This window comes from Mastigoproctus giganteus, chromosome 2 (assembly GCF_048544385.1).
Source record: "Mastigoproctus giganteus isolate SK-2022 chromosome 2, ASM4854438v1, whole genome shotgun sequence".
NCBI lineage: Eukaryota > Metazoa > Arthropoda > Arachnida > Uropygi > Thelyphonidae > Mastigoproctus > Mastigoproctus giganteus.
The window spans coordinates 35,298,010-35,320,976 of NC_143576.1; the positions used below are offsets into that span (position 1 = coordinate 35,298,010).

The following is a 22,967-nucleotide window of genomic DNA, read 5'->3' on the forward strand; positions in this document are numbered from 1 at the left end:
CAGTACTGAGGAAGCGGCACAATAGCAATCCATAATTCGATTCCGTAAGCCAGGGGACTTCTTCAGTTTTCTCAGAAAGCACAATGAGAATATTGTACCTTTAATCTTGTCCGGTGTGCATCAGTCCATAACTCTCTTCTGTCTTGTCAAAGATAAACAAGCAGATACGCGCCACCCAATTCTAATTGTAACTTAAATTGTTGCATAATTCATTTATCCGCTACTCGCACTACTTGTAAATAAAACAAAGAAAAACATTTTATGCAAACAAAAATCATCGCTATCACCTTTCTAGAGGACACCTAAAGGAGGGAGTTATAGGACCCCCCCTCTAAAAAATATCTAGCACAGTGGATAAATGACATTAGCAGAAACATTTCTATTATAAATGTCCAAGGCCAAGCATTCTGATTAACTGTTGTTATCTGCTTTTCAACAACATAAATGATAAGGGGGCGGTCTTAAATACAGTGTCACTCGGTATCGCTCTCTTAACTGGTTCCTAAGGGAGAGCGTTTTGCAGAAATAGAGCTAAGCAAGGTCATTATAAAAGGGCGGCTATGGAGATACGATTCCAACTTCGTAAGAGTTTAAACTATAAAATTATTGGATAACTCCATGGTTATCACCATTAAGAACGGTGTTGAACTGCATACAGATGTTATATTATAACACAAAATATGGGATTATACAACGAGAAACGAAATTAAAGTCTGAAAAGCTTGGTCATTGATTCCCCCGCTCTGGTGTAAACAAAGATAGTGAGCTCAGAAACTGTTTTGAATCTGGTTTTTAAGCGTACATCTTTTATTGCGCCTAATATTTTTGTAGAGAGTTATACAAGGTACCGCTGCGATTCAGGAATTCTCTATTACAACAGGTGTCATTAAGTTGTATGGATACCACCAATAATGCACATCAATCAATATTATTAGACTGCATAAGTGGACTCAAGTAGCTAAATACCTTTCTTTTCCATCTGGCTATTACAGTTCTTTTTCTTATCTCTTCCATTTCCTTTACTTACAGAAGCCATACGTGCTCTCGAGTAACTGGTGCGTGCTGTGTTGCACGAGACACAATGGTGGCATAGTAAATGCCACTCCTGACTAAGATTACAATGATTACGGCAGGATCAAGGAAATGGACATTTAGCGGAAATTCATCCGTGGATTTGGGCTGGAAAGATGAAGATGCTCGTACTGTGGTGGATAAAAGTCCAATATATTTACCTCCATGTACTATTCTTAAATCGCTCTGTCATCCATTACAACAGCATTGAATATTGTAGCTAATCAAGAGATACAGCATATACTTCACTAAACTTTCTTTTATAACATGGGAATTGAGTTTCATTTGATTTCATCGAAATAGTTTTGTTCTGGTGGTTTCTGGATCGATTGCGGTTTGCATTGCCCACTTTAACGACTAGTTTTTCTTTTTTATTTTGTTATTTTTGTTTAATGAAATGGTGAAAATTAAGTAGTTCAGTTATATACTTCGGAAAAAGAAATAAAATGCTTATCAATGGAATTATCTCCAGACCGAGATCTCCCTCCATCCTGCTGTCAGCAGATCGAAAAATTGCTGAAAGAATTTTACCCTTTCTGGTCGTGCAGACACAATTCAGTGCTTAGCTGAGAAATGAATTAAGGTTAATGACCCGAAACAGTCTACTGCTGATCAGACAAGATTTCATCAGGGATAATCAGTTCTGGTGGAAACCTGTAATTATCGCTACAGACACAAAATCATCTGCCCAGCGTGATATTACAATACAACAGGCGTGAGCTGCTAAACATAAGCTACCCCAACACCACTCTTTTTATGTATATTACACACCTAGCAGAAATAGCTGTACGTCAGCAAACAACTGGGAAGTCATTTCTGAAGTTTACAGAAAATCTTCACTGGGTGCTGCAGTGTTCCCTTAAGGCAGGACCACAGAAGATCGTTTTGCTGGCTGTTAGATGAACCTACTGAAATTAAGTGAAGTCCAGCTAAAAATTTTGGCAACAATAAATAAACAAATTCAACTATTTCTGCCTATAACACGAACTTCAACATTTTTGTTCTATTAATTTTGCTGCTCCTGGTTTCCTTTCTCTTCTTTGTTTTTATCCTGATTACAGGTTTCCTGTTACATGAATGACACTCATTCCCAAACTGTCGATTCCTCTTGTCATCAGTTTCGCAAGCGTGGTAAGTTTTATTTCTTGCAATCTGTGTTTCCATGGTTTAAATTTGTACGTAGAATTACCCTGGAGATGGTCTGCTGTCGGTGAACAACTTTTCTCAGCCAATACTCAGCATATGCTTCCGTCTTCTAAATTTGGTTAGAGGGAGCAAGACCAAACACTGCACCGTACATCGCAGTAGGTGTAAGCAACTCATAAAGTAGGGAATTACTATCTGAGGCTTTGAAATTCCTGTAACTTCTTAATTGATTGCACACCTTTGAGCTTTTAAGGCTCCAGAGAACTGTAAAGAATTCTATTTTTACAAAGCTGGATGTTGAAATGGTTGAACCTGATCTGTGGCCTCTCGCTTACCATCTAAAGATCAACCCTTCTTGTGAACCTTGATTTCCAGTCCTAGAATCATACGGTAACGGTAAAATATCCTAACGCTCTCAAAAGTTATCATAGGAAAGCTGAATCATCCCTCAACATCAAATGTCATCAAGGCGCTAAAAATAGACACTAAGCATTCGTTTAATATTCACTTTCCACTTCGTCTCATCCCTTCAAACCAAGCTGCTATAAAAGGAGTGTAACCAGCAAATACGTTAGCCACAGCCAATGATATGATGGAAGACCTCTATATGTCGCCCGGTAGAGTTTACAAACAGGATATACTGAAGCCTCGTGGCCCAAGTTGCATTTGCATAAAAAAAAAAATAAAAAAAACTGAAGGCGGCTCGAAACTATCTTATGTCCAAATCCTTCAAAGTGCTGGTTACAGCAACATGTGGAAAACCTGAAACCGCTTCCCTCAACCATAGACGAATTGGTTGGTCTCAGACGAGAACTGCATGGGGTTTTTCATCCTGTAGACAAGAAATTGCGAGATTCTGCACGTGTTCTGTGGTCCAGAAACTGATTGCAGCGAAGTCTTCCAGAATTTGTCATTCCACCATCACAAAAAGGAAAAGTTTTTCTTTACCAAATGGTTACTCCCACTCTTTACAACTCATGAGAACTGGAAATTCAGTTAAGGACCAGAGCTTTCGTTTCATTTGTCTTAAGCCTGGAAATAAGGTAATCTTTATCCGTCCAATTTTCATTAGCATAACTCAAAAATCTCCTAAATTAATCCCCAAGAAGGTTAAAAGACACGCGCATTAGTCTTTAATGAAAAATTACATCTGCACAACACGTATTCTATGGCAATAACAGCAGCGGGCCCCGCACACTGCATGTGATAGCGCTGTATGTGTGTGTGTTTTCTATCTTCCATCATTATCCACTGAGCGCATCGTGAAGGAATTTGCATGCTCGAAGAACGGTGAATTGTGAAATTTGTTACCTTTCCTTGAGGGAAAAAAGTATTGTAAGTTTATCACTGTAAGTATTGTTCTTGGCTAACGTCCAGCAAACAGAAATTAATCTCAAGATGACCTAATGATTACACAGTTGCCATGGTAGCGAGAACAAAAAATAAAACCAAGGCGTTCGCTGGTAAACTGTTGCCTCCGGAACTGTTAACCGTAAATAGAAAATGGAGGAGTGATTGAATGACTTTCTGTGTGTTGGCACGAAGTAAGGAACTGTTTTACACTGGAGAAATTTACACGCGGTGAGTAATTTAAAGTTGAATAAGGTGAGATGTGGGAAGATCTTAATCAGCTGAGTCAAAGAATTGAAAATAAAACCATAAAAACATTCCGCTTTATTTAACGCACGCAGAAATATGCTTTCTTAATAAGTAAGTTTTAGTTTGTTCTGGTAATCGGGATGAAATGCACTTATTTTTACTCTGAATGCATTTTAGTCAATTCGCAACAGTCAATAAACCACAAAGATTAATTATCCTTGTGGAAATCCAATTGCTAAATTCCCTTTCAAGCATTTTCAAAAGTGATTATTTTTTCGGTGTGTACAATTGCCCACCCAGAGGAATCTGGCCCAGCTTTAGGCAACGTCAGGTGGTTCACAGTCTCGAACTGAGACAGTACGAGCATTATTGGGACTGGCCCACCTTCCCATGGTATGGACGAGTACCCAGAATGATCTCTCCAGGTGATTGATACTTCTGGGTAGCCAAGAGGCCAGAATAGAACTCAAACATAATACACACAAACCTGGTCATTATGCATTGATACTGTTCTTCACAGAGATGCGAGGAGGAGTTGAATTGATGTTCTAGGAGCCGCCATTTACAAAAAGATATGAACAACACATGTATGAGACCCTGATTGGCTAATGCTTTTAACACTCCTGTATTTAGTGAACAGCTTATACTAAAAGTTAATTGCTACTCCAATTATGTCACTATAGAATCAGGAAAGCACGATAAAAGAAATTGTCCTTGTGGGCTTTTTAGGAGCATCAGCGACTTAGACCATATTGTTCCATTATTTATTAAGTCGGTGCAAGTGTGTTCGTTCAGTGGTTGATTTGCACATTGTGCGGGCTGAAATCCCTCAAGGAGAGAACGTCCGCTTGAGATCGGCTAACTAAGCCCCGATAGAAGAGACAGAAATTCCTCCAGTCGTCGACGGGATTCGAACCTAACCAAATGAGGTCAAGTGGCGAAATCACTGCTGTCACGGAGAATAGTAAAAGAAATGAATAATGAAGGGATACGTCACGCTTTAAGCTAATGATTTAAGACAATGGGTCCTTACAAATATATTTCAGTCTCACCGGATCACTGACAATAGAAGGCGTTTACTAAAATGTCTTAGTTTACGTGTTATGCTCACACCTTAGAGCTGCTTTGATTCCATCGGATTGCTGAACAAAGATGAACCATCGCTGTTAGATGCGTAACTGATTAACTGTTATCTTTAAGTAAATAAATAAATTTTCTGTTTATACTCCGGCACGACAACCAAGTCAGTAGAGTTTACAATAAATCGTCAATACAAATATTTATCGTATTTAGTAGTCACGGGCTTGAACCCCGGTCCACTCAAGGAAAAAGCTGGTTTCATTCTCTATAAAGGCATCGATTAGTAGTAACTTATCTGATTTTCGAGTTAATGTACAAATCTTCGATAGCCTTACGTGAATCTCAAATGAGCCTCCTGCAGAACGCTGTTCACACATTTTGTTCATCCAAATCCTCTCAAGTGTTCTTCCTTAATGTTTGATGTTTTAATTCATTACAAAGCAAGGCTTCGAAACGTTTCACATCAACTTATACCGGTCTTAGTCACCTTCCCGTTGCTGGCTTTCGTTTGTAACTCACTAGAGGACCCAACCACTGCAACCTGGATGTCCCATAAACATACACTGTGCTGCCACTTTATTAGGTACACCCCTGCTGTGCACACCAATGGTTTGTCTCTACAACGTGACATGACCACAGTTGTGGATATAAATGAAGCAGCACAACCTTTCTAGTATCAATTAAGCGTACAAACCGTAGCAAGAATTGGGAAAAGGAGTGATGTAATTGACTTCGAACGTGGCATGGTAGTAGGTGCTGGACAAAGCATCTCTCAAACGGCAGTTCTCCTGAACTTTTCCCGCACCACAGTTTCAAGAGTATATCGAGAATGGTGCAACGAACAGAAAACATCCTCTCAACGGCACTCCAGTGAAAGAAAATCGCTTGATGATGAGAGAGGTCAGAGGAGGATGGCTAGAATTGTGCAAGAAAACAGACGGGCCACAATGCCGCACATCACGTCAGAATACAACCTTGGTGCGCAGAACAAAATATCGCAACGGACCACTAGTCGCACTTTGTCGCGAATGGGCTACAACAGCCGACGGCCACATCGCGTACCTTTGTTATCAATGAAGAACAAAAGAGCACGCCTTCTGTGGGCACAGCAACACCAGCACTAGACTATCGAGGACTGGAAAACAGTTGCTTGGTCTGACGAGTCGAAGTTCCTGGTGCATCATGTTGATGGAAGGCTCAGAATTTGGCGAAAATAACACGAATCCATGGACCCGTCATGTCTGACAACTACTGTGCAAGGTGGTGGGGGCAGTGTTATGTTGTGGGGAATGTTTTCTTGGCACACGTTGGGTCCATTGATACCCATAGATTCATGTCTGAATGCCACATCGTACCTAAACATTGTTGCTGACCAAGTGCATCCGTTCATGTTTATAGTTTATCCTCAGTCAGATGGTTACTTCCAGCACGATAATGCGCAGGCGCACAAAGCCCGAATCACTATGGAACGGTTCCAGGAACATGACAATGACTTTTCTTTGCTGCAGTGGCCCGCTCAGTCCGCGGATCTCAATCCTATTGAACATCTTTGGGATGAGCTGGAAAGGGCTGTTCGCTGCAGGCCTACACCTCCGTCGAATCTCAAAGAACTGCGTGATACACTGATGTCTGAATGGAACTCCGTTTCTGCACAACGTTTTCAGCATCTTGTCCAATCCATGCCTAGACGAATTCAGGCTGTTTTTGGCCTGACGTAGCCCAGTGGTCAGGAGCGAGAGTGCATAGCACGCGTTCCTTTGAGTGGACCGGGGTTCAAGCCCGTGACTACTAAATACGATAAATATTTGTATTGACGATTTATTGTAAACTCTACTGACTTGGTTGTCGTGCCGGAGTATAAACAGAAAAAATTTATTTTATTTATTTGAAGAATAAAAAAGGCTCAACACAACACGCTACTAGGTAGGTGTACCTAATAAAAGTGGCAGCACAGTGTATATCTACTACATACCAACGAAAGAGAATACCGAGAGGATTTGAATGAACGATCATCATTGTGCTGACCACAATTAAGCATTAGCATTACTTATGCAGACGCCATTGGCTTATTCCTCAAAGCATCTTCTTCTTCCAGTAACATAGTTCCCTGAGGAGCTATTGTGGCCATCAACAAAATCCTCCAATTGCCTCGATCATATGCTATACGAGTGGCATCGCAAAATGTCACGCCCAAAAGTTCACTGATCCCATCCTTCCACCTAGTTGCAGGTCTTCCTTTAACAGCAGTTTTTGGAGTTGGTTTTGTTATGGTCTCTGTGGCATCAGATAATGTGGTGGTATGCCATTGCCTACCACATAGCCTATTTTGAAAGGGGCTGGCTTTAATCAACGCATACATGATCCTTTACCGCGTAATGTCATCTTTAAATTTACTAAGAGTCATTGATTCGCCTATTGTCTCAAGTTAACTTCGCCGTTGCTTGCAAGATACCGTAATTGTTTTAATTTTAACGCTTCTTACTGCAAGTCAGCATTGTATTTTATAAGAGTTTTAAATGTTCTGCCTTTGGCTTTATAATATATGTACACCACTAGATTACGTCTAAATCTTTTAAATGAGTTACACTGCTAAAAATGTCCAGATTCTTGAGTCGGTACCCATTCTGCAGCGTGTTAGAATTGACAAATATTTCTTAATGAGCTCGGACTGCAGAATTCACGTTGTTTCTTCCAATTATACACAGAGAGGAAGGTCGTACTGATATTTTGGACTTGAGGCATGTATAATGTAACTAGTTCCATGTAACAGTATTGAAATTATTCTTTTAAATCCGTCGGATTTCTATTGGTCCAGTTTCAAAGAAATTTTGAATAACTTGGTACGAGCCAAATTTTATGAAAATCCGTTCAATAATCCGTTGTTATATGCAGGACGGACAGACAAACTTGAAGCTAATAGGCACTCTCATATTTTAGAATCGCTTCTTTATGTGCAAATCCCACATTACTGCAAAGAAGGGAATTTTTTTTATAATTAATGAATGTTTTCTGTACCTTGAAGACATTTTTAACTTTTTAAATATATGTGACAGACGTAGTAAAATTACTGTAAACATCTGAAAAATGCCATTAAACAGCATCCCAAAAAGCAAGAATTGTGTTGAATTCACCAGGAAACAGCACCGAAAGACAGTAATGAAGTCAGCCATCTTTTGTACTCTTGAACTCGCCGAAAAAACACGAATGAATCCTCCTCCTAACAATGGTTACTTTTCCAAAATCAAAAATTAATGAATACTTCAAGGGTTTCTATGTTCAAGTGAACCATAAATATTTATGAACAGAACAGCAGCCGGTAGAAGGAAATAGTTTTCTCTGAAATAGAAATCGAATGTCCTTTAAAAAATTTAGAAAATTGAACTGCATATACCACAGAATTACCGTAATATTCAGTTCAGAAAACCCTGTTCCATTCGCATGGTTTCAGCTAACTAAATTCTCGATTGAAATTCATTTCACCTTCTGTATGAGAATTAATGTCCTCACTCTGCGGTGCAACCTCACTTTCTATGGAAGCAGACAGGATAAAGATCTATTCGTTGTTCGGGAACCAGCCAATCACGTCAGGGTTGCCAATTGTTAAAAATGTCTGGAAGGGATCACCTGCCTAAATGTTCGTGTTGAGGAGGCACTAAAATGCATGGGGGGCTGCTCAGCTTCAAGCGCACGTAGCCAAATGGTACAACGTTGGTCACGGCGACTTGGAATAAAAGTTCTGATAGTCACATCCTGGTACCAGGAAACCTAGGAAATAACGTAAAATGAATACGAATTCCCTTGAGGCCCGAAACGGTAACAACACCGTTTCGGGCTTGGAAATAACCGCACATAGTTACAGGGATGGCATCTTGGATCCTCATGTGAGAGCTGACCTGTATATAGGTACGATTACGGGACATTTTCATCTTGCAGGACAATTACAGCAAGCTATATCGTTAAAGACGAGTTGGCAGTTATCTCGTGATGAATGTCACTATTTCGAGCATGCCAGGGATGCTCTTGGAAGGACTGCTTTACCCCAACCAACTCTCCAGTAAATCAAAAATGCTCTAGAGGAGCAGAGCACATCATTAAGGATAGCCTCATCGAGAGCAACCGGCATTGATGTGATGGATGCTGTTGAAACCAGGATGCACCGATATCCCCTACTGACAATCCATCTTCGACTGCACCATTTCAATCTACGACATTACTAGTGATCTGTATCAGTCAGGTATTAAGCCACCCAGAAATGTCCAACCGCAGGCCACACGTTCATATAGTGTGGCGCATGACTGTATTATGGCCCCCACTCCCCTTGAGTGTCACAAATTATTTTCATGTTTGAAAATATTCGATTCCTTTCTTATGGAATTTTATGTACGTTTCCTCCATCTTTAATAATATTATTACAACCATACAAAGAATTGTATTCGGGTCACGCGATAATAGCGTTGGATATTTGCATTTAATTACCAAATGTAAAAAGATTATACTGCCGATACAAACGTTGATCAAAAGAAGTTAAATCCTATTTGAAAATTTGCAATTAATGGTAAGGAACTGTTTTTGCGGCACGCGACCTACTGTCCCACAACCTTCAGAATTTTATCTATTTTGGCCCCTATCCAAAAAAAGGTTGGGCGCCCTTACGCTAACTGGAAGTTTTGAAGACGGTTTTTGTCTATTTTGTTTCCAAAATAATTGTGGTATGCACCACGCACGTCCATATATCATAATATTGATTGCACAGATGATCATCTTTTGTATTCAAACTCAAAGCTAAACCGATATTTCTAGATACTGCTGATTCGTCGTTTTACAGTCCCTCCACATTTCACTAATACCTTTCCCTCCTTATTCTGAATGACCCGGTCAATTTGTTCTTTTAGATAATACACCTATTTCTAGTTTCATAATCGTACTTTTATTTATCCTTCCATCCATTTGAATGGCATCCATTAAACAGGACATTCTGTAACAGATTTCATTGTTAGATTCGCTTTTCCTCAATCCACCATTAAATCTGTACGGGTTATCGCACTGGAGAACTATTTTTCCCCGCACGAAGATTACATCAATAGCTCAAATACAAATAAACTCCAAAATATATCTAATTACGAATAACTTTTATTCCGATTACACATTTCGAACTTGAAAAGCTAAAATTCAATTGTATAATGGCTCTGGAGTCAGATAGTGTAGTAAGCATCATCAGCGTGAATAAAAATCAAAATTAATTAAACTATTACTGCAGATTTTAATTAATTCATTAACTGAATATTGTTTATTATTGACTGATTAACCCTAAAGTTTTCAATTATTCTATAAAAATGTTTTAGTAATTTTTTTATCCATTGAGTTGTTTTTATGTTTGATTATTTTAGAATTTATTCCAATTTAAATAGTTATGGTTACTGAATTATTACTGACTAATTACTGAATAAAATTTATTTTAGCTGAAAATATTTAGCTTCGTAGTTATGAAGTTCTGTTCTAATATTTTTAAAGACAGAGTTGAGCTTATTTTGGATTCAACTGGTGATTGGGACAACCTTTTGCATCCATAAACAGTGGAGTATTTTAAAACCATTTATACACTCAACTGACAAACATTTGGTGTACTTTTTGGAGTAGCACGAGGGCGGTGAACACACCTGTGCTCTTTACTAAGGGTCGCACAGTAGAATTACACACCCACCCCTCGTCTCCTATTCTGACCTACATGTATCCGCCCTGAGATGTCTATGGCTGCGTTTCTCTCCACTTGTGAGAGTTCTTCCAGTGGGGATTGAATCTCGCGTGAAAACATGTTTCCGGACAGCTTCGACGTGTGTGGCACAAGAGGATTAAGCGATAAGGGGTTCTTATCGGCCGTAGTCGGTGTGCGACAATCTGATAAGGACTTTTTACAAATGCAACGCGCTATGTGGCCACAGGACAGGTAGGCAGAAGTGGCCGCGCACAAACTGCCTTAAAGTGACGGAGGACGTATTCTTTCCGCTGCCTCTCCATTGCTCGCTTGGCTGTCGGCGTCATGTCAGCCGCATCAACTACGGGTCTGTCGCTATCAGTCGTCCTGTCTGTAGGTGGAGCCTGGCCTCGGTTGGTGACAACGGATTGGCTATCTCTGTCAGGTTAACCAGGTGTAGCGCTGCCTTTTGCTCCTCCTTCTCAGCGCTGTTTGCCGACAGCGTCGGTCGGGCAGAATGCGACAAGCAAGCGGGCCATGCACGATACAATGGCTGCGGAGACACCCTTTTCTAACAGCACCGAAGCCAAGATGCACACTGAGTAAACGGAGGCGCGCATCGGAGAAAACGCTTCCACTCGCAGACGCAGAAATCTGAGTTCTTGCGAGAAACGGAAAGGAAGAGCGAGAAACCCCCTTCGGTCTCAATAAACAACTCTCATTCTCGGCACAACCTCGCTCAGTGCGAATCCATCGCAGTTTACTCGAAACGGCGTATGGGGGCGTTAGTGTAGGCTTCCGAATCATCGAGCGAGGCTGTTCTACGCGGCACACGCACGCACATACGAACGGGACGGAGTGGCTTGCGAGTCGTAAGCAACGCTGAACGTTCTGTCGGAAGTATGTGCCGATTCATTCAGCGTTTTCCATAGAACGCTTGCTCAGTGACGCAATCGCAGTAAAGAAAACTTTTCCCCCCCACTTCCCCCAGCACGTGGCTGGTAGCATCGCCGAGGAAGCCAAAAAGCTACCGTAGTTCCTTATTAAAGTTCGCCCGACTGTACGGCTGCCGATCCTCCAGTCTACCCCTTGAGGTCGTGGGCACTTCTGCCGCACGTAAAACGCAGGAGGGGGGTGCGAGGGAACAACCAACGTGGCCTCTTGTCCGGAGGCAAAGCCAAAACAATCCGCACTCTTTCTGCGTTTCATCGGGCGCCGTAGCCACGACGAGAGGAGTAGGGGGTGTCGTAGTGTTGCCCGCTCACCCCTGCAGCGATGAGCGTGTGGCGTGGACCACGGAGGACATTTTAGCAGGTCATCTCCTACACACCTGGCTTACCTGCAGCGTCTCGTGGACGGCGGCGGCGACTGATGGCAACACCCAGCTGTCCGGTTCATGTCTCTTCTGCTAGGCCGCAACGGTGGTGACGTCAAGCTGGTGCATCTCGGTCTCCCTCTCGCCCGTTTCGACTCATGTAAGCCTATGTTGTTCTTCTGTCCTATCTGTTTGTCCTTAAGAAGGTGGGTCGGGTGGGAGGGGCCTCGGCCCGTGTGATATACAGCCGCCATGTCTCGTGGCACCAACTATGCCGAACCCCCCTCACCCCCCTCGCCCAAGGGTGACAAGATGCGAGCGCCGACTCAAAGCTTCTTCTCTGTTCCCTGATAGGGGACGTGCCTTTCTGCGAGGGAGCCAGCAGAGTCCGGCCAACCCCCGGGGACACCAGGGCCTCGGGTGCCGCAACAGTCCCGATCGCAGCGGCAGCAGTTCCAGCAAGCCTTGGACAAGGGTGCGGAGTGTGTGCACGAGCGGTGGTCGCGTCAGCTGACAGCAGCCTCATGAACGCCGGAGACCAATCAGACGTCGGACTGGGACACCGGGCGACGCAGGCCGCAACGCTGGTGATGGACGTGGTAAGTACACTCTTCTTACCTCTCCCGCTCACGACCTGGTCAGTAACAGAACGCGCGGTGGATACAGTCATGTGTACGTCGAGCCGACGGGAGCTTCCCCACGGATGACAACGATTTTGTCACCAATAGTTTGTCGTTTTCGCAGGGAGTGTCGTCGACCATAATGACCGTGAGTGTGATTCTTCATTGATTTAATCGTAGCCGTAAGTTCTTTAGCGTTCTTCACTGTTGTGGGGTGTCGGGACGCACGTACCACCTGTAGCTAAGGGTTTAAATCGGAGATTTACCCGCTCTGTTATTACGGCGCTGCCTTGACCTAATGTGTTCCGAAGAAAATGAGTGACAGCTTAAGGTGTGGACGATAATGACCCGTGGCAGGGCCGGGAATAATTAGATCCTTCCACAACACCGGCGTATGCAGAAAAAGTGAAGCGGCAATAACACGCGCGTTTTACAAATCGCCAACGGCCTTCTCTCGCTTCAATTTTGTTGTTCTGAAAGTGGAACACTTTTGGTTGGGCAGTGCAATGTAAATAACGGCTAAGCCTAATTTCAAAACGAGCGGATTGGTCCAACACGCGCGCTCTTTTAGTAAGTCCTTTTGGTCCATCAATACGTATTCATTCTAACTTAATCTGATCTGTATCCATAGAGCTAAATTAATATAAGGAAGTGGAACTCTCCAAGGAATCTTTAGTGCTGGGTAAATATTTTAAGAGAACTTCTTGAAAGACATTTTTTGGTCGCAAACATCTTAAAAGATCGAATCGCTTAAATGTTCTTTAACCGTGGCTGGCTATTATGGAGACCATCGCCACCCCCTTTTGCTCAAACGTTCTCTCTGCTTCGGTATTTCGGAAACTTTCAGGAGCAGAACTTGACCTTCAGGAGGACCAATTCTACTTCATTTCGAAAAACTTCGACATAAGAGTTAAAAACGGATAACACGAATCCGGTTAATGCCCTATAAAGAATAGAGCAGTGTACACAATGTTTACAGTTCGATTTGTGTTTATACACTTAATGGGGTGTTTACAAAATGGCGTTAAATGCGAAAATGCGAATTAGTTCTACCTAAAGTAGCAAAAACATATCCGGGTCACGTTTCCCATTTCATCCTCTTTTTATTTTTATTTTTTTTTCCGGTGGTCTGAAGTGATTAATAATAATAAAAAAATTTAACTATCATCCTAGTGGTGTAGCAGACTTCAAGAAAAGTCTTCAAAATCCAGATAAGTTTTAATTCAGCTGGCTCCATTGGCTTTGTTGTCATAATTGGTCTCGTTCAGAAACTCTACAGTCACATGCACAAATTCTTTCTCAAGAGTAGGCCGCAACAGTAATTAGCTGATAAGGTGGACACATCTTTCTTTGCAGAATGAATTCCATTTCTCCAGCTCACCTAAACTCATTCTTACTAATTAGCGCGTCAGTTCTTTTGATGTGGAATATGCGTTCTCGTTTTCGCTGCTAAAATAAACTGCTCCTACTGAGTCCATTATGAAGGCAACTTTTCACTCGATTAAGCCTCTTAAAGTTCAAAACAATTAACTGCCTATTTTTTGTTCCCAATCAGGAAACAAGCATTTAATAACCCGCCTAATCGGCGCTGTTAGCAATATAATTTTTAGGCTTCGGCTTTCCAAGCGCTTCGCACATCGCGTCTGTCCGACTACCGGGAGAGCATCATTTCGCAGAACCTCGCCATGAGCTGCCGCTAACCTTTGTCTCTCGTGACAAAGCATGACAATACTACTTTAAGTCTCCTAATGAGACATTCATACCTGTAAGTTGCGTGACTGTCGCGAGCTTTTTGATTACAGCGCATTTGTCGCGTTGCAGAAACCACGAAGACAATGAAGGAATGGCGATGTACATCAGCTAGCGGAACGTTTAATTTCTTTCTCAACATCACGTGCAGGATCTAAGAAACGCAATGGTCGATGGTATACCCCGTCTACTTGTAGGAATAAATGCTCACAAGAAGTGAGCACTCGTGTTGTTATAAAGATATTCTCTTTCAAACCACTCCACTAATTTATTTAACGTCATAATCCTAAATCTCTGAACTAGCGCAGGAGTTGTTCTTGACCGTTTACTGAATTGTTAATTTTGGATGGAAAGAAATGGATTAACCCCGAGCAATTTCACTTAAGAACAAAGATGGCCGGAAAGAGTAAACACCAGTCAAAAGTTGAAATTTATATCGATGATTTTGCAGGGGGAAAAAGATGGATCAAACAGTTCTTTGAAGACATTTAATGGTACGGGCTTCATAAGGCTAAATCCACAAAGTAGAAGAAGTAAAATCCACAAAGTAGAAGAAGAAGATTTTGCATGGATAGGTATTTTTATGTTGTCGATTAGATAAGATTGGACATCTAGCTCCGCTTTGAATCGACGCTGAAGCTATGGTCACGTGTAACCTCTATAGCCCAACTCGCCCCAAAGATGAAATTTTAATAGTTTGGTACGCTATCCTTTGAAGAATGTAAATAACATCTTCATCGATGCCAAAAATAGCCGTGGAAATTACATTTGCAGACATCTTTTCTACTGCGAAGATGGCCAACTTTGAATACTTCATACCTGTAAAAGGGAAGATCATTTCTGTTCGTTAACACCTGTCTTCTTGGCAGGTCCTAATGGGGCACGAGATCAGTCTTGTTGACAGCAGGCGACCGTGTAAACATGACCAAAACTTATAAGTGACAGTGTAGTAATTAAGACGATAGTTTTGTGCCCGAAGGTAACCTCGTATGTTGCGAACCCTCTTTTAACTGGGTCGCGAAGATATGCTGGAAAAAAATGCCACTTTAATAAGGACTTGCAGGTGATACCATTCTCGTTATCCTTGTACCTGTATTAGAACAAATAAAATGACCGCTGATTACTGTCAGAGTAGCTGATAATGGAGTGTCCTTCTCATTACAGTTGTATGAAATATTGCACTTCTGACAGCCAGTGTCAATGTATAAGTATTCCTGCATTTATTTAGACTTAAACATATAGAGTAGTTTCCAAAACGCTAATTTGTCTCATTCCTTTGCTTATTTGTGAATAAATCTACAATCGACAGTTACCCCAAATTGCAGCAGATTGAGGTATGCAAATTACTGGCCACTTCCTGTGGTGGAGACTCCCATTGGTCACAAAGATCTTATTTTAAAGCGATTTCACTCCGTTAATATTTTTTCGTGTTTTATTATCCTGTCTGCTTCGAATTCATGACCCAGAGACCACCACCTCTAAAGCGCTGTATTTTTTTCCAGTGGTGTGGTAGCACCTCCACTCGTGTACTTGAAAGCCCTTAAACACGAACTTATATTTGGAATGTAATTTATTCGCGGCTTAAGTTCCTGGAACCGTCCGAGGTATTTACAGCTAGGTCTTTACGTCTCTCCTTCTGTCCATTTTCGAAATGTTTCTAAGAGATTCATCAGAAAAAGGTGTACACACCTGGAGGTTCTTATGTCAATAGGGGGATGTTTCACCACAGAGAGCAAATAAAGAATGCTTGTGGATTGGGTCATGTGACGCGATCCAATAGGTATATGGGGAGATTAGTGGGTCATTGTTATGATATAGGTTGACACTGGCCGTTAAGGGGATGTTACAGTCATCCATATGAAAGAGGATGCGCTGCAACTACTCCGAGGAGGGTACCACGAGAGCGGTGGGGAAAGAGGCGAACAAGAAACTCGAAAGATACCATATAAGGAAATTATTTTGAAGCTTAATCGTCCAACCATTTAAACAGTGGATAGGATAAAAAGACCATCCACGCCATATCACAACAGACGGACGTAGCATCTCGAAATGAATACGATTTTTTTGTGTAATCTTTCAAATGCACATCAAGAGGTCACGCGCTGTTTCAGACATAAACACGGCAAAAACGAATATCCGGGAGGGACTTTTTATAAGTGTGCCATTGTGTTTTAATTCAGAATTCTTCGGACTTGACTCTCTGCTGTCAGCCAACCTCCGTGCGATTGGGTAGTGCAAGAAATTGTAAGAATATCTTCAAAAAAACTGGTTTAATGCGAACATCTTTAATTTTACTAGAAGTAGGACTAGGCGTTTTTTTTTTTTTTTTTTTTTAAATCTTAATATTCAAAGATATTTGCATAAATATCTAGTTGAATGTATTCCGTTGATTTAGCATGCATCTCCTCTCAGCCAATTGCATTTTTATTCTTATTTTAAAGATCATTGGAAGGTGTATTTAAATATACCTATTCGATGTAAGATAGTGAAACTATTTATCGCTATCAGTATTTCACAAATCATCTGATATAAATCTTTCAATTTGAAAGCAAATAACACAAGTTATTTGCTTCCAAATCGAAAATTTAACAAGGTTTGTTAATTAATAAAATTAACAAATCTTGTAATGGGTAAAAAAAAAATCAGTGTGACTTGATAGTAGTCCATACATAAAAGTTTTAGTCCTCCAAACAGTTAAAATAATTATTTTTAATTTATATTAAAATACTTTTCGCTATCTTTCATGATTTTAAAATGTTTCACACCAAAAATTTGTGTGATTCAGAAAGATATTTCTGCTTGGTCTTCACCGTTTCCTTTTAAGATGAAATTCTTTATATTAATCCAAAAACTGCAATTAACAAATGATAGAATATTTTTCTAAGAGTGTTTGTTTATAATTCTAAGAAATACAGACGTATTTCTTCGTATATTCTTTTTCTGTAATTCAAATGTTTAATACTTGAATTCATTTTGATTTTCTTTTAAGGAAGCCTAATTGCATATTATTATTAAGTTTTAACTGGGTTTAGTCCCCCCAGAATTAGATCATTTAGCTCATTTATTTAACACTAACTCAAAGGGGAAAAAAAATTGAAAAAATGGCTAAAATAAATACGCCATTCTTAAAAGGGATCTAAACTTATCGTAAATAAAAGAATAATTTCTCCCACCTATCTTGGCCTGCAACCAATTTTCAACCAAATCTGGCGTTCATGTTTTAACGTTTCACTTCATTAAAAATGGTTGGATTAATAAGTTTCTACTGCGATTTATTCAGTAATCCTTTGTTTCGAAATAGCGTAGAGACAGATTTGTTTTAAACTCGGGTATTTATTTACACAACAAGACGAATTTACATAATGGAATTGCCTATGACGTACCCCATTCATAAAATCATACCCATCATACAGAACATGTTCTCAAAATAATGATGTAATCTAAATTCATTTTTAATTAAACATTAATGTGCGCAATAAAATATAAATAATTAGTAATACAGCGAGCTGATCTTCTAAAACTTAGTCAAAACTTGTAAAATCATTTCGAATTCGGCCATTTTTTGGTCATACAACATAATTATAGTCTTGCGAATAACACCGTGTCTCATGGAGATATTTAAATAGCTTGAATAATATTTTAATACAATTTAAAGCACGTTATTAATCGTGATTCTGAAAATAAATAGGAAGCTCTGGATCTGGATGAACCTTCTTCGCTATCAGCCAACCCCCATTATACTATTGTGAATCTGGTAACCTCCAGAAACTGGTAACTCCAGATGATGTGCGATTCTCAGTTGCACCTGATCAAAAATCACAATTAACTCCCTAAAGAAATAATTTCTGTTACCTTGACCGTTGTGGAAATATTTGAATACTGTATACCGGTTGTGTGCCCATATCACATCGGTAGACTACCATTAAAAATATCTTAAATGTTTTTCTTAACGTGAGGAAGTAAGGTACATGCGCTTATATTGAATTTTTTGTATGGACCCGTAGTCTCTATGGTCTGATTTTCAACCGCTAAGCCTACCGTAAGTTATCACTGTATTTATGAGCTCAATTTTAACTTGAGTACATGATAAGTTTACTCCAAGAGTTCAGATTTCTGCAAAATAGTCTGATCACAGATAGCTAAAAACCGTTGTGGTTTTTAGTCCTAAAATCTTAACCAAATCGTTATTAATTCCGAAGTAGAAGAAATGTACTATGTGTTACAAAATAATCTTTGAGTTTAAAAATAGTATTTTAATTATGACAAGAACAGTTCTGGTTGCTTAAACATTAAGTTAAAACCTATATATGGTTATACAAAAAAAATCCAAATAAAAGGATCCTGAAAGGACAACATAATCATGTTTTCGAAAGTAGTTTAGAAAGGTTAGAGTTCGGAAATACTACACGCATAATTCAGATGGTGTTTTGAGGTTTGTTTCGATGATATTTGCAACTCCTAACTTTGTAACATTTCATTCCTACAGTCAGAAACGCGTTGTTTCATGTTCAAACAAAATATAAACAATATGTCTTGAAATGTGGTTGACATTGTCGATATATTGCTTTTCCCCTAGCGTGGAATGTAAGCATGTTTGTTCTCTGGTGGGGGAATCGAAAGAGAGAGAGAAGCAAAAGAAGTTCTAATAGAAGAATCATGCTGAAGATAAAAATACTCTGATTTAAATACAAATAAATAGAGAATGTTTGGATTTTATTTCCATTCTCTGACACAAAACAGTTATCTGCCTTGCCGTCTGGAGTGAACAAGATCTAGGTTTATGTGTTAGCAAAGCAGATCTTTTGAACCCTCTTTTATGGACTTATCGGTGTTAGTTTATGCGATCCAATGGCGTCAAGGCGTTTAACCAAATAATGCGAGTCTGTTTGTATGAATGCGAAAAGAAAGAGATAAAATATGAATAAACGGTTTTTGTCTTCGGTTGGCAATTTCACCTCTCAACCCCCTTTATAAAGTTTAGTAAATAAAATCTGAGCTCTAACAAAACAAAGAGCGATTGCTAAATGAGAGGTGGATGAATCAATTCCATTAAATTGACAAAATGCATGCTAGTAAAGCTTATTCAACGGTATTCAGTTGCAGAGTGAACACAGTTGGTGTAGTCGATTCCAACTAGTATACCTTACTTTTCATCCACGTAAAAAAATGAAATTACGATCCTTTTCAATTTATCGTGTGACGTTATTGCTAGGCTGCGCATCCATATTTTTCCCCTTGACGCAAGTAATACAATACATTATTTTTCTAAATAAATATAAACATCTGAAATGTATAAGAAAGCTTAATCGAACCAAGAGGAATTGGAAAGAAATGCTGTCTATGCGGTACTAGTGTTTAAACCTACGTGGAAATGGCATGAAAGTACCGTTAAGAAGTGTCTGAGACTATTTCTGCACCACTACTGTATTAAACTTGAGGATAACCGACATTTCAAGACGATGGCATTTAGATTGCGTTGCTATTGGGAGAGGCGGAGTCAAGGAAATGCAGCTCGATTGAAAGCAAGCTTTGTTATGACACTGATATAGATTATTCATGCGGATTATTCTTGTGCCGAAGATGTCTGTACAAGATAATGATTAACTCAAGGCAACGAGTGCCAAACAAGGTGGAGTTGCTTGGCACTCATTTATGTGATTGTACTGGGTTAATCGTTGAAGCTGTTGAAAGGTTCATTTACGAAGGGAAAGGTAGTTCCATACTCTGTACGAGTCTTCGATTGATAGTTAATATTTATGGGGAAACGTTGCCATCGTGGATTCAGGAAAGCCCGAAAACCGCTGGGGGAAGGGAAATCAAGGTTGCTAGACGCTTTACTCTGATGGCATAGCTAAAAGAAAAACGAAAGTAAATAAAAACGCCATTTCTTGGTTGATGAAAATTTGAAATTGTTAACTGATGACTGATCTCTGTTTTACAAGCCGAACTTTAGGCATCATCACAACGGTGTTTAGGAGTTACGAGTACCTAATCCTACTCTATGTCCCTCATGGGTGGCTTTTAAAGTTCCATACAAGCAAAAAATGTAAGGGAATCGATCTAAACAGCGTTACCCATTTAAGTATCGTAATGGGGGTACTTCGCCGCAGAAGAGGACTAGAAACTCTCTCCAAATATTAACGTTATGTCCCTTAGTCATAATGAAGCGAAACGATTCCAGGTGGGGAAACCGATATTTTCCTCATCTGGTTTATAACTGTGAACTTTTCTATTTATGAATTTTGGTATATTGTGGCATTCCATGGTACAGAATGCCACAATATATATCTGCGGAAACAGCATTTGAAATATTTTGTTTTTCTTTTTCTGTAAATGAAGTGAGGATTTTAGAATATTTTTCAGGGTGGAAGCAATTCTAAATTCAAACTGTATCTTAAAATGGATTGTTAAACGATAACCTAAAAAAGGAATTATGACCCCGCCAATTACCATCGAAAGAGACGCCAACTCACTGACTTCGTTTAACATTTCGAACTATATTAAGATGACTTTTTTTTATTTATTTCATATTTTCTTAAATTCGGATTGCTACTCCAATATCCAAGTGATAAAATGGAAGCAGACTTCTTTGAAACGAGATATTCTCCACAATGCGATCCAGGTCAAAGTTAGGCCTAATAAAAGAAAGGAATGGCATTACCGATGGTTATTGTATACGATGAATACATTTCAGAGCGACCCTGAAAACCGGGTCTAGAATGATAGATATATGAAGGCATTTCTTAAACGGGTACAACCATCGCTATAACAACAGTGGTCTCGTGCTAACAGCAACTGATCGGGTAAAATTAAATGGTTCTCATCGCTTCTCCATTACATAAATCAAGTAGAATTCTGAAAAATCCACGAGACAAATATCGCGTGGTTCAATTGAATAATTGTACACCATCTTCGTTTTCCCACTGATTTCTGCTTTCTTTTCCTTCTACATACGAGTAAAAGTTTTTCGTTTATTCCCCTGTTATTTGTTCTCAGTCTTCTCTGCACAATGCCCACATCTCTCCTGTTTTCTCTCTTTATGCGTATCGCATTATCTCTTCTCCCTCCCCCCACCCCAGTTCCTCCTATTTCCATCAAAACGAACGAGTTACATCAGCATTAAGATGAAGCCATAAAGTATTAAGGAAAGAAAGAAAAAAAAAACACAGTTATCATTCATCATGCGCTTGCAAATTCCTGAGATCGCTGACTCAGACAAGGTGTAAACCATTTAATTTTTTTTTCATCACAAAGGTTCCGCTACAGTTTTTTAACAAAAGTTTTCGATGGTGGCGTTCGACCCCCAACTTTTTAACTAGCCGACAGACGCTATGGCCGACTAAGCAGTAGGTGAAAAGTGAAGTCGGTTGAGTTAAATTACCCAGTGAGGTGTTCGGTCTTTTAATATTAAATTAGTTCCTTAAGAAGTGAACTAACTCCCCTTCCCGTCGATCTAATTAAAAGGCTTGACCTGGGAGCTGCTGAAAGAAAATCCAGCGAGGAACAATGAAATCATTGAAAGTTCTCTCTGGTGCGAACTCAACGACGGTCTGACGAAAAGCGGGGTAAGGACGGGCCCGTATTTCTAACCTGTTGTTTGGTAACTAAAGGTTATTAATGTGGCTTAGTTTTTCTTGAACTGCCTGACGAAAAAAAAAAAAAAAAAGAAAGAAAGAAAACCAAGGTGATAGAGGTAATGGTATTCATTGTGGGTGTTGCCCGTATAAAGGACCGGATAATGGGCTTGGAGGGAACTGTTGTAATCTGACTCGGTATGTCCGACTGCGCGTGGAGCCGACAGCCCATCCGTCTACAACACCGTCAAAGATACAGCAACAGAAAAGTGCCGCTCAAGGGAGAATATCCGCCTAACAAATGCGGGACAAGGCAGAAAGGGAAAGTGGTATCATAACTAGGCATTAGTTAGACATCCATGGCTGAAGATTGTTGCCGTAATTTCTTTTTTGACTAATTTAAGTTCTTCATGCTAATTATGTATTTTGTAGGTTGGGCTGAGTTATATTCGCAGCAACACGGAAATCGTGTCTGTTGGATACAGGCGCTATCAGCGGACAAAAACGCAACAAAAGCCAGACGATCAGAAAATGGTGTTCGAATCCCTTTTTAAGCCTAATTACGAATGTGTCGGGGTACGCGACGAAAATTATTATTGCCACGTTGCACTTCCCTTATCTGGAAAAGAAAAGCGTGTCTAAATACTCTGGTACATGACGTGGAAGGAGATCTATTTCTGAATTTAAATGATGCGCTTTCACTCAACAAGTGCCCCACCCTCGCCTTACGCTTTTCGGGCTTCTTAAATTAGAGTTATCCCATACGTCATCCGCGCTCGTTAATGGAGTCCATTTCAATGGTTATGATAAGCAATGATTAGAAACCGATCCCTCTAGTTAGTAGACTGAAGATTTTTTTTTCACATTCCTCTTGACTTGTTCGTCTTATGAATTTTCTTTATGATATTCATTTTATAGAAATAAAATGTAATTTATATTGGAGCCAAGATTATTATTTCTTTCTCTGAAATATCGGAATAACATATAATATAATACCAAAAGTTCCGGGGAATTAAAAAAAAGGGCAGTAATATGGCGCAGAGTATTGATAAATTTAGAGAGGAGTAATTTACAATCTATATGGAGAAGGTTAAATAAATTTGGACATGAAGGCTGATTTT

General features: G+C 39.9%; 1 protein-coding gene across 1 annotated transcript in view; it reads left to right on the forward strand.

Annotated features, from left to right (window-relative positions):
* LOC150089265 (zinc finger protein basonuclin-2-like) overlaps positions 1 to 22,967 on the forward strand; it is a 375,583-nt gene that overhangs the window by 18,455 nt on the left and 334,161 nt on the right. The window contains exons 2-3 of the mRNA XM_090389926.1: positions 2,133 to 2,202; positions 12,258 to 12,502. Coding sequence (XP_090246052.1) covers positions 2,133 to 2,202; positions 12,258 to 12,502 — 315 coding nt within the window. The remainder of the gene's footprint in view (positions 1 to 2,132; positions 2,203 to 12,257; positions 12,503 to 22,967) is intronic.